General features: G+C 38.4%; 1 protein-coding gene across 1 annotated transcript in view; it reads right to left on the bottom strand.

Moving 5' to 3' along the window:
- Lrrc36 (leucine rich repeat containing 36) overlaps window positions 1-12,653 on the bottom strand; it is a 50,967-nt gene that overhangs the window by 24,807 nt on the left and 13,507 nt on the right. Inside the window, exons 2-5 of the mRNA XM_027405819.2 lie at window positions 9,746-9,873; window positions 8,395-8,587; window positions 7,530-7,626; window positions 4,601-4,689 (exon numbers count right to left, since the gene is read on the bottom strand). Of these exons, the coding sequence (XP_027261620.2) occupies window positions 4,601-4,689; window positions 7,530-7,626; window positions 8,395-8,587; window positions 9,746-9,873 (507 nt within the window). The remainder of the gene's footprint in view (window positions 1-4,600; window positions 4,690-7,529; window positions 7,627-8,394; window positions 8,588-9,745; window positions 9,874-12,653) is intronic.

Below are 12,653 nucleotides of genomic sequence, written 5' to 3'. Positions count from 1 at the left end.
TTTCTGAAGCAGATGAAGACACATTTATATAAAAATCTGTACAAGGAGATAATGAGCATGTTTGCACACACCTTTAATCTCAGCACTTAGGAGGCAGAGGCAGAGGCAGGTAGATCTATTTGAGGTGAGGGACAGCCTGGTCTACACAAGGAAATCTAGGACAGCCAGAGGCACATAGACCTGTCTCAAGCTGGGTATGGTGGCACACGCCTTTAATCCAAGCACTATGGAAGTAGAGGCAGATGGATTTCGAAGTTCAAGCCAATCTGGTCTACAGAGTGAATTTCAGGACAACAAAGAAACCCTGTCTCCAAAAACAACAAAAAAGATCCTGTCTCAAAACAAAACAAAATCTATACAAGGATATTTATAGTATCCTTTTCCATTATAATTTCAAATTTCAGAGGCAATAAAGATGTTCTTCAGAAGTTGAGTTTACGAAGTAAACTATAGGACAATAGACTACTTATTGTCATTAGGAAGAAATGAGCTAAAATCACAAAATGTCACAGAAGAACTAGGCATGTGTAACCCCCCAAACAGGGTCTCACTATGTAGCTCTGGCTGGTCTGGAACTCACTCTATAGACTAGGGTGGCCTGGAACTCACAAAGATTCTCCTGCCTCTGCTGCCCACGTACTAGGATTAAAGGTGTGCGCCTCTACACTTTGCTTGTGGCACACACTTTTAATTCAGTACTCAAGATGCTGAGGCAGGTAGACCTCTATAAATTCAAGGCCAACCTGTTATACATAGAGAGTTTCAGTCCAGTCAGGAATACATAGTGAGACCAGCCAGTTTAGCTGAATTGATGAGCTCCAGATTCAGCAAGACACCCTGACTATGGAAAAAAAAAATGAAAGGAGGTTCAGTTATTAAAACACTTGTCATGCAAGCATAAGGAGCAGAGTTTGGATCCCTAGCACCTACATAAGTATTGGGTGGGCACAGCAGCTTTCCTGTGATCCTAATGGGCAAGTTGGGCAGCAGAATTGGCAAGTTATGGGTTCAAGTGAGAGACCCTATTTAATTAATATACAAAATGGAAAGTGATCAAACAAGACACCTGATTTCAACCTCTGGCCTCTATACATACTTATGTATATGCTCCTGCCAAAATATGTGCACTCACATATATACAAACACACATGCATCATTCATGTATAACATTCATACATGCCCAAGCAAAATGAAAAAAAAATAGGCGAGTTGGAAAATGACTGAGAAAGACCCATTGGTCTCCACACACATGGTTACATGAACTCACGTACATGCTCATACATATATATTAAATAGACATTTGATTTTAAAAATAAAAAAATCTTTTTGTTGATGAATTTTAAAGGTTTTGATGAAGACTTTGAGCTGGGTCATAAAGAAAGGTAGCATTTGATGAAAGCTTTTCAGAAGAATGGTATTTTGTTTGCAGAGGAGAGACAGAGGAAGGACTGAATGGGAGAGGAGGAGATGGTCTGGTTTCCTTGGAGCATTGTACTCTGTAGAGGAGAAGTAGGAGACAAGGCTTCAGGGTAGGCTGAAGAAATAAGCTAAGGCCCAAGTTCGGGGGAACTTTGTATACCAGGTTAAGGAATTCAAAATTAATGTAATAGTTGGGTGGGAGCCATCAAATCTTTAGTCAGGAGTGTATAATTAATTATCTCAGCTGTGTTTTTGTTTGTTTTGGTTTTTAGAGACAGGGTTTCTCTGTCCTGGAACTGGCTTGGTAGACCAGGCTGGCCTCGAACTCACTGAGATCTGCCTGCCTCTGCTTCCCAAGTGCTGAGATTAAAAGTGTGCACCACCACAGCCCGGCTCTCTCAGCTGCATTTTAAGAGAATTAATTTGGCATCAAAGTATAAAATGAATGGGGGGGGGAAGCCACAGGAAGAACTTCAATGATTTATAGACCACACTTGTAACTCAAATTCTGTCACTTATTATATAAGTAGGGCAGAAAGAAAGGGAAAGAAGGACTCAGAATCACACTGAAGGATATGAACTTGAAGGAGCAGCAGGATCAAACCCTGGTGCTGATTTGTTTTTTGTCAACCTGACACAAGCTAGAGTCATCTGGGAAGAGGAAACCTCAACCAAGAAACTGACTCCATCAGATTGGTCTGTGAGCCAGTCTATAGAACATTGTCTTGACTAATGATTGATGTGAGAGGGCCCAGCCATTGTGGCATTGTTACCTCTGGGAAGATGGTCCTAGGTTGTATTTAAAAAAAAAAAAAAAAAGCAAGCTAAGCAAACCATAGGAAGCAAGCCAGTAAGACAGAGACCAGTCCATGGTCTCTACTACAGTACCTGCCTCTAGGTTTCTGCCCTGCTTGACTGAGTTCCTGCTTTGGCTTCCTTCAATGATGGACTGTGATTGGGAACTTTAAGGCAATAAATCCTTTCCTTTCCAAGTTGCTTTTGGTAGTGATGTTTATCAGAGCAATAGAAAGAAAACTAGGACAATACCCATGTGACTGTGAGCTAGGATAATAGCAGAGTTAGGATGATTCTCATGAAACACAGGAGCTCTTTAGGCTTTGTCTGTTCTGGGGGGACAGTTAGCTTGAGAGGCTGGAACATTAGACTGAGATGACTCTAGTTAGTCAATGGAAATGAGGAGCTGCTGAGGCCCTGGTACAGCTGTCAAGCCAGACTAATATTTTTAATAAATGAGAAAGCAGAAAATAAATAATATATGTTTACTTTATAAATTAAAATGTGTCAGGGATGGTGGTGGTGCACATCTTTATTCCCATCACTTGGGAGGCAGAAGCAGGCAGATCTCTGAGTACAAGGACAGCCTGATCTACAGAGTAAGTTCTAGGACAGCCAAGGCTACAGAGAAACCCTGTCTTGAAAAACAAACAAACAAAAAATGAAAAAGTGAGAAGTGTCATTATATCAACAGAGGGAAGAGAAAGAACAGGGAGGCTAAAGTTACAGCCTGAGTGTGCTTATTTTTAGAGTGTGAGAAGGGTGTCAAGAATCCAAGATAGTGTAAGTTCTCTGCCTATTCAAAAGCACTGTTTTGAACAACTGAGCAGGTGGGAACTGTTCTGTAGGAAAGTCTAGGGCATGGCCATTAACATGGCATAACCACATTAGTCATATTGCATTACCAACAGAGCTTACTGGCTATCCTCCCCAGGGATCTAGCACAAACACAATTTGCAGTGGGAAACAAAGCTCTTTAATGTCTCAAAGCAGCAAAATAAATTTTACATTAAAAAATTAGGCAGCAGGTGGTGGCTCAAAGAACCTTTGGAAACTGGTTGTCTAGTGCAGCAGTTTATTCTCAGTGAAGATGGTAAACTTAAAGACATTTTAATGCCTGGAGTGAATTCTTACACACACTAATGATGTATTACACTAAAGAAGTCTAATTCTAATTCAGCTCACATAAGGGGGCAGTCATATTTTGTTTCAAAGTACTTTTCTCATCTGAAAATGGATATACAAATGTGGGTACCCAGAAGAAAAACCTAGCAAAAGCAGTAATCATGATTCTATTTTGTGGTGAGATTCTGAGTAAGCAGAATATTGTTCTTCATAATTTCAGCATATGCCAAAATTATTTAAAAATTGCATCTATTTGAAATATAAAAAACACTTTTTAAGTGCAAAACAAAGCAAACCACAGTCCTATCATTTATATGCACTGAGCTATCAAGGCAAAAAAGAAAAAAGAATTAGGAAAATATTACTTTATTATGATTTATCATGAAAATTCTGAAAAAATGACTCAATAAATGTTCACATAGATTAAAAAGTCTATGAAGTAATATGTGTTAGCAACTGAAAACCTTTAATATTTGAACTACACAGCCAATCTCCTGTCATTAGAGTTCTTCTCTGGAAAGTGATGGTCACCTGATGTAGATGGCATGAGACCGGCAGACTAATGCACAAGGGTGCATTAGATACAATTTCTCTGATGCAAAGCTTTCTCTCAGTCTGAGGCACGGCATTAACATGGAATAACCACTTTAATTGTACTGGGATACCAATAATGGTGCTTCCAAAACCCTTTGAAAATGGGCTGTCTACTAAGACTGTAATCAGTAGAGATTGTATACTTTAACTCATATATTTTAACTCATGGATTGGATCCTTGTCTGTGCTAATGAAATATGATATTAATGGAGTATAATTCAGCTCAAACAAGAAGAGGAAGTCAAGTTATTGCAAACACAAGAGATTCCGCAGCTGGGAAGGTACTTGGTTGGGAAGCTTAGGAGCTCCTCATGCTAGCAGCAGTGAATACAGCTGAGTCACAAGTCTCTGACCAAGGAAATAAGTTACCTGAACAATCAATGCCCAGGAGCCTGTGGAGATGGGTAATGGAATTTTAGGGTGCACAAATGATGTAAGGTGGTGTAAATGAAACTGTATATAGATTGTGCTTTGAAAGGTGCTGGGTTACACCTATATAACACAGGGTTCTTCTGGCAGTGGGAAAGAGAAACAGCCAGTAAATATTGAACTTGTTTTAAATCTATGTTTTCACAATTACTTTCTTTTCATTGTACTGCAGATTGGCTATGACAGCAAAAGACAACTGATGTTTTGGTTACTTTATGGCCACAGAAACAATGCTGACCTGTTTCGGTCCTGTTGTCAACCTCAGGATTGACTTTTGATGCAGAGCTCTCATCTGTCACACAGTTTTTCATTGTCTTCTCCCTAGAGCTGTCACCGAGAAGGATTTATTTAAAACTCAGAAGAAAGCTTCTGAGGTCACCAGTCTATGCTGCTAGAAAACATTAGTTCTTGATTTTCCCCCAAATGCTCTATGATGTATTAATATAATATGCTTTACAGATATCTCAGTAAAGGCCATGATTTTTATAAGTCAGAATATTTATACTGAAAACTATGATAAAAAAGAATACCAACCTTTAAGTGGGAAAGCCAGAAAATTCAGCATTTTCTATTTTTCTTTTTTAGCTGAAACTTAAGTCTAAGAATTGAGAGACTATAATTTTTAAAATTAAAATAAGCATAGTTAAGTCACAGAAAGAATAGTTCTGCTAGCATGAATTATAGTAAGGCTACTGTAGTTGTTAGGCAGAAAAACAGATAAAAGAGGAAAGTGTTTGTACTTTGAGGTAGTTACTTGGGAAGAACAGGAAATGTAGCCTGAGTGCAGGCTCTTGATATTCATCATCTTATTTAATCATAAAATCCCCTCTACAGGGCTGGAGATGTGGTTCCTCGGCAGTTAAGAACATTGACTGCTCTTCCAGAGGACCCAGATTCAATTTCCAGCAATCACATGGCAGCTCAAAAATGTAACTCCAGTTCCTGGGGATCTAGCACCCTCACACAGACATACATGTAGGCAAAACACCAATGTACACAAAATAAAAATAAACCATTAAAATAATTTTTAAAAAGCCTCTCTACTATTATCTCCCTTTTATAGGTAGGTAAACTGGGACTTGGAGAGCCTTTAAGAACTACCTAACACTGGGGACCTTATAAGACATTGTAATACTGGATATAGAGGAACATTTTAACCTCTGGTTTAGCAATCATCTAAAGGTCACTTCAACAGATTAAAGAGAAAACCTGTCTCAAACAAACAAAAGATAGCTAAAATAATTTGGAAAAGAATATGTCAGACCAGCAGGTATTGGTTTCACTTATTCGTCATTACCACTATTATGTGTATGCATACGCAGGTAAATGTAGAGGTTAAAAGACAGCTTTGTGGAGATGCTTCTCTCCTCCCATCTTTATAGGAGTTCCAGAGATCAAACTCAGCTCACCAGACATGCATAGCGAGCACCTTTACACCTACCTGGTGAGCCCTCTGACCAGCCCTAGTTTTCATTATTAAACAATTATTCTTTTTAGCAATTTCTATATAGGCGCTAAAGATACTACAATAAACGAAGTTCTATTCTCATGAGTTTATATTCTAGTGAAGGAGATGAAAATAATAGGTAAACTATAGGGGCTGTGGAAAAGCTCAGTGGTAGAGGATTTGCCTAAGGTGCCAAAGGAGCTGGGTTCAATCCTCAATACCACAAAAGAAAACTAAAGGCAAATAGATAAATAACAGACTTATATGATGAAGAATAGAAAAGGAATGTGGAGATATGTTCATGATGTCTTGTTAAACACCATATATATAGGAAGCAAACTACTATTAAGTCCAATGTGTATACACACACATGTTACATACATAAATCACATGTGTACATGTAACATACACATATATTAGTGTGTGTGTGTGTGTGTGTGTGTGTGTGTGTGTGTGTGTGTGTACTTCTGGAGGCCAGAAAATGATGTCAGGTATCTATCTTCCTTGATTGCTCTCCATCTAATTTTTTTAGACTTAGTCTTCCATGAAACCAGGAGCACATCTATTTGGCTGACCTGGCTGGCCAGTGAGCCCCCAGATCCTTTTGTCTTTGCCTCTCCAGCATTGGGGCTACAGACATGTGCTGCTATGTCTGTTTTTTTATTTTTATTGTTTTTGTTGTTGTTGTTAATTTGGATTCTGGGACTCCAAACTAATATCCTCATGTTTGTGCAGCAGACACTTTTTCCTAAGTGAACCACCTCCCCCGTCCCAAAGAAATATAACTAGTATTTATTTCTGGGTGGTGAACACCACATTAGACCAAAGAATAAACTAATAAATACAGCCATGTATTTAGCATACACAGAAAAGTAATAAATATTTAACTCACAACAGCAAAATATAGAATAACTTTAACTTTTTTGAATTATTTACATCATGAGGAATTTCTATCTAATTAAAAAAACTAATGAAGCTTAAAAATGTCAAATTACATTTATTCATTTCGGAGTGTGATATGTGTGTCCATGCATGTGCCACAGCATCTATACTGAAGTCAGAAGGCAACTTGCAGGAGTCAGATCTTCCTTTTTACCATGTGAGTCCCTGGCACTGAACTCAGGTTGTCAGGCTTGGTAGCAAGTGCCTTTACCACTAAACTATCTCACCAGCCTCAAAAAGGCTAACGTTTAAAAGCAAGAGTTTAGTGTAGAAGATATATCTTCCTTTAGTAGGATTTTATAACAAGAAATGGAGAACTGTACTATTCAGATACTTGAGAGTCTCAAGGTCTCTTTACATTTTGTTTTGTAGAATTTTTGTTTTGTAGAATTTTTGTTTTGTAGAATTTTTGTTTTGTTAGAAATTTGCCAAAACAACAAAACTTGAAATCTTGCCTGTGGTAATGAAATTCTAGTTCAATGAGAAAAGACTGTGTACTAATGGTAATTCTGCCAACAGAGGATAGGTAAGAATTTATGGAATAAGAAATTTTATAGTGTCCCCATTGATACATTGTGATAATATTGGAGAATTTACAATTACAACCAAAGGTGACTCTACAGTTCAAGGACAAAGAGGGCTTGATTCTCTGCCCTATGGATCTGCTTGTAAAAAGGAAATTTTAATCCAGATTTGAGAATTCTACTGGAAAACAAGGAAAGTAAACTAGAAATTCCCTTCAACAATACTAAAAGAAAATTAGAGATTTTTTTCTTACCTTTTTTCCACCTCTAAAAGAAAATTTTCACTGTTGCCCAACTGACTGAAATGCAGCTTGGCAGCTTTCCTCTCACTGTCACGCACAGTTCGGTCATCTGGAGGCAAAAACCGCGGTCTGAACATTTTTCTTTTTTACAGTCAATGGTAGTAGGTCAGAAACTCATATTAACAGAGGGAAAACTGAAGACCAGATTTATCTTCATGCACTAGAGACAGGTCACAACATAATTCTATTATGTTGTCACTAGAGTAAGCAGTAACTCAGATGTCATAGCAACAATTGCCACCCAGGTCAACTACTACTCCAGGAAAGCTAAGCTTGGATAGCAAACAATCTCATATTAAGGCTGAATGTTTCATTTTTCTGAAACAATTTTTAACTTAGTTTCCCAACAATAACTTTTCCAGGACCATTTGAAATTACATTTTCTATCAATAGGAAAATATACTAAACAATGAAATTATGAGGAAATGCAGGCTAGCTCATTCTAAGGAACATTTTTGCCACTTGTCAACTAGTTCCTAATGAATTACATGGGACTTCTATTACTATTATGGTTGATAAAACTGGGCACCTGGAAAAATAAGTCTCCACTTAGAAATTTTATGTTGAGGAGGAAGTAGTGGAGAAACCATCAACTGAAGAAAACTAAAGCTGGAAGCAGCTGATAAAATCATAGATGGTCATTCAATAAACAATAAAAGTACTTGTCATACATCCTGCCAACACAAAGAGTTACATAAATATTGACTGATAAACAAATGTCTCCTGCCGGTGAACACTTTGGTCAAACATTCTAAAGGTTGAGGAAGCTTGCTTTAGTAAAACTCTGGGAGGAATGGAAGAGGAGGGAGGGTCTCACCTAGTTTTTCCAGAGTTTGCAGAGTGTACACAGCAAAAAGCCTATAATCTGTATCTTTCCTTACAACAGGATTGAGTCTCAAATCTAGTTCTTTGAGGAAGGGCAAGGGCTGTAGTCGGGACACCTCCACTAGTGAAGGAATGTTGTTATAATATAAGTTCAGATCTTGGAGTGAACATAAATATTGGATGCCCTGAAAGAAAAAAATACATTAGGCAACTGCACATTGCTTATCCTTATAAACTCTGCTTAAATCTGTCTCTTCCTGTGTGTGTGTGTGTGTGTGTGTGTGTGTGTGTAGGTCAAAGGGTGATTTAAGGGTCTTCCTCAATTGCTCACTACCTTATTTTTGCTATTGTTGTTGTTTTTGAGACAGTCTCACTGTCTAGGTCCTGGCTCTGTTCTGGGTCTCACTATATATACACCAGGCTGGCCTCAAATTCAAGGAGATCCTCCTGCCTCTACCTTGTAAGTGCTAGGATTAAAGGCATGTGCCACTATGCTGGGCACCACTTTGTCTTTTGAGAAAGTCTGTCATTGAACCTGGAGCGCACTGACTGGATGGCCAACAGGCTCTAGGGATCATCCTATATTTGCTTCCCCAAGTGCTTGACCTTTATGGGGACTGGGATCTAGAATAAAAATCTAATGCATGCCCAGAATGTCTTTTTCCTACTTCTTGTATTGCCTCTGCTCTGCTAACCTGGTCACTTTTTGTTTTTGCTTTAATTAATATCACCATTTCCTGATATCCCTAGAGAAAAATACACAGTGACAACACAATCAAGTGTTTTTCCATGTGTATTGTGCACCATCTGCACCTGCATATCCTGGGTATGTCCTAAGCCCACCCAGTCTTCCTCTCAGAATGGAGACAAAGATTCTGTATGTTTGTGAGTCAGAATCTTAATTTTTTTTACATGCATTGAAAAGTGTCCTATTGCCCTTGGCAATGCAAGTTTCATAAAGTTTTTCCCTGAGAACAAAATGAATTTTACCTAATATTTCATAAGAAAAAATTTAAGCATAAAGGTGAAAGAATTTTATAAAAAGTAATAAAATGGAGGCTGGAGAGATGGCTCAGTGGTTAAGAGTGCTAGCTGCTCTTCCAGAGGACCTGTTCAATTCCCAGCTCACAACTGTAACTCCAGTTCCAAGGGATCCAATACAGGCAAACCAATGTACACAAAATAAAAATATATAAATCATAAAAAGAAAGTAATAAAATGTAGTTGGGTAACACTTAAAAAGAAGATCCTATACTTCCCAAGCTGACATTTTCTATCTCTTATTTCTTCTCATGTGACTATAAATCGAATTGACCTGGCTGATCATGGAGTATGGAACCCACCTTGAGGCTAGTGATCAAATTCCTTGATAAATCTAAGGATCGGAGATTTTTGAAATTTCTGAAGGCATCACCAATAGAATGGATTTTTCCAGCATAAGATCCCTGCAATGAAAGAGACTCCACCAGTTCTGAAAAGACATTATCAGTAGAAATGTTATAATCTCTAGCTGGATAAACAGCATTCAGTGAAAACAGGCTCTCTCCTTCCTCCCATATGAATCTGTGAAAGGCCTTCCACCCACGGCTCAGAAGAATGGACCATTTGCCTTGTGTGCCTGTTGGGACATGATACCTATCCATTTGAAAAAATAACAATTGGCTCAAATCAGAGATATGGTCAAAGACGGTGTAAGAAACCACAGAGTAACAGCCTTCGTTTTTTGGGTTCCCTAATTACCTGGAAGATGTAGGGCAAGTCCCTAAAAGCTTTCAAAACAAAATTTATTGATTTATTTTGATTATTGATGGTTTTTGGTCTGCTTAGTTTAGTTTTATTTTGAGTCTGGGTCTTACTAGGTCCCAGGCTGTCCTCAAACTTTTAGTAGTCTTCTGTACCACCTTTCTGAATGCTGGGATTACAGGCACAGGCCAACCACACTTGCAAAACAAAATTTGAAAAGAACTTTGCACAGCTAGGATTCAGTTTTTGTTTTGTTTCATTTTGTTTTTTAGACAAGGTTTTTCTGTTTAGCTTTGGAGCCAATCCTGGAACTCGCTCTGTAGACCAGGGTGGCCTCTAACTCATAAAAGATTTGCCTGTTTCTGCCTCCTGAGTGCTGATATTAAAGGTGTGCGCCACCACTGCCTGGCTAGAATTCAATCTAAAAAAAAATTATTCTCAGAATTTTGCAAGGATACATAATACATGGAGCAAGCTGTCAATTTCAGAGAAGTTTAAGATAAAAGCAAACAAGCAAGATGAAACTGTCAAGGGTTTCTCTGACGAAGCTAGAATCAGGCCTCCTAAATAACACTCATTGACACAAAGAATGAGGTACAATCAATATCTGTGACAATGTTCTTGTTACTTAACTCTCTGGTATGCCAGTTTCTTACTTGCAAACTGAAGTAAGTAACAGAGCTTAACTCATAAGGAGTAATAATTAAGTTAATGTATACCCTAAACCTTAGAACAGTCCCCAAAATGCATGTGGCTCATGAGTGATATCAAAGTATCAATTAATGTTTTATATAACACCAAGAAGAACTAGGTGTTTTTTCAGAGTCTTACATGGAAAATCTTTAAGACATTGAGGGGGTTATTAGAGAGATGGCTTGGCAGTTAAGAGCACTGGCTGCTCTTCCAGAGGACCGGGTTCGGTTTCCAGCACCCATGTGGTGGCTCACAGTCATCAGTAATGGATCCAATGCCCTCTTCTGATCCGCAGGCACCTGGTATTACATGGTACATTTACAAATAGGCAGGCAAGTCGGGTGTGGTGGTGCATGCCTTTAATCCCAGCACCCTGAAGGCAGAGCAGGTAAATTTCTGAGTTTGAGGCCAGCCTGGTCTACAAAACAAGTTCCAGGACAGCCAGGGCTACACAGAGAAACCCTGTCTTGAAAAAATCAAAACAAAGCAAAAACATGCAGGCAAAACAATTATATACATAAAATAAATCCAAAAACAATATGGGGGGTATAATTGTGTGTACATATATGTGTGTGATTAAGTAAAGTCAACTTGACTTTTAAGAGCATTGAAATAAATGAATCTCAAAAATTTCCCAGTACAAACTCTAGCAGATTTGGTAGGCCAAACTGAGAATTGCAACCAAAACTGGAAGGGGGTTCTACATTATCCAACTTGTAGGTAAATGCCAGCGAACTTAATTGAAATTAAAATTTTAAAGTGCTGGAGCAGTTTGGGCCTTGGAAATTTTTTTGTTTGTTTTTGTGTTAAGGAAAGGTTTCACTATATAGCCCTGGCTGGCTTGGAATTCACTATGTAGATCAGGCTGGCTCATCCGCCTCTGTCTCCTGAATGGTGGGCTTAAAGACATGTGCCACCATGCCTGGCCCTCATAAACTTTTAAAAGCCATAAGCTGAAGATCTCACTCAAGACTAAAGCCATATTTTGGGGAAACTGGTAAAAGCAGAATCTAAGATAGAATACAACTAAGATGACAGTTGCAAATGAATGACGGTGCAGACATGAGTCTGGAAGATGGATGGTCACCCGAGGAGGGGTCACTATTGGGCATGTTTTCCAGTGCTTTCTGAAAACAATAGAAGAGGGAGCTCTGAATCCTCAAGCTTAGAAAACTGTTCTGACCCACCTTTCCCCCCAGAAGCACAGTAAGCCTTCCTGTATTTAAACAAAGAGCCACAAAAACAAATGAACAAATAGTTACAGTAGATTTTTCAGTATAGAACATTATGAGGAAAAAAAGGAAAAGCAGCACAGTAACATCCATAAGGAATGAATGTTCCCTAGAAAGACACCTTCAAAGCAACAGTTTTCAAAGTGTGGTCCCTAGACCCCAAAGGTCCTTGAGACATGTACAGGGGTCCACAGAGTAAAAGCCACCTCTGTAAAATAGGAGAACATGAATTGCTTTTTGTACTGTGTTGACTTTGCACTTATGACACAAAAGAAAATATCCATTGTCCCCTTAGGATGACATATCAAGACAGTGACACCAAATTTCACTAGAAGTCACCACATTTGTTATTGCTTACAAGTTTGTGGGTTTTTTTTTCAAGTTAGTTTTACTTGAGAATGTCCATAACCAGGTACAATAGCAACCCCTGCCCCCAGTAATTCCATTACATACCAGGCTGAGGCAGAAGGATCTGAGGAAGTCTGAGGCCAGCCTAGAAAAACTCTGTTTCAAAATAAACAATGACAAATACAAACAAACAAAAGAAGTCCTTGTCAAAAGTAACAGTAATTCATTTTTTAAA

Source organism: Cricetulus griseus, chromosome 3 (genome assembly GCF_003668045.3).
Source record: "Cricetulus griseus strain 17A/GY chromosome 3, alternate assembly CriGri-PICRH-1.0, whole genome shotgun sequence".
Taxonomy (NCBI): Eukaryota; Metazoa; Chordata; class Mammalia; order Rodentia; family Cricetidae; genus Cricetulus; species Cricetulus griseus.
This window is presented reverse-complemented; position numbering and strand designations above follow the sequence as displayed.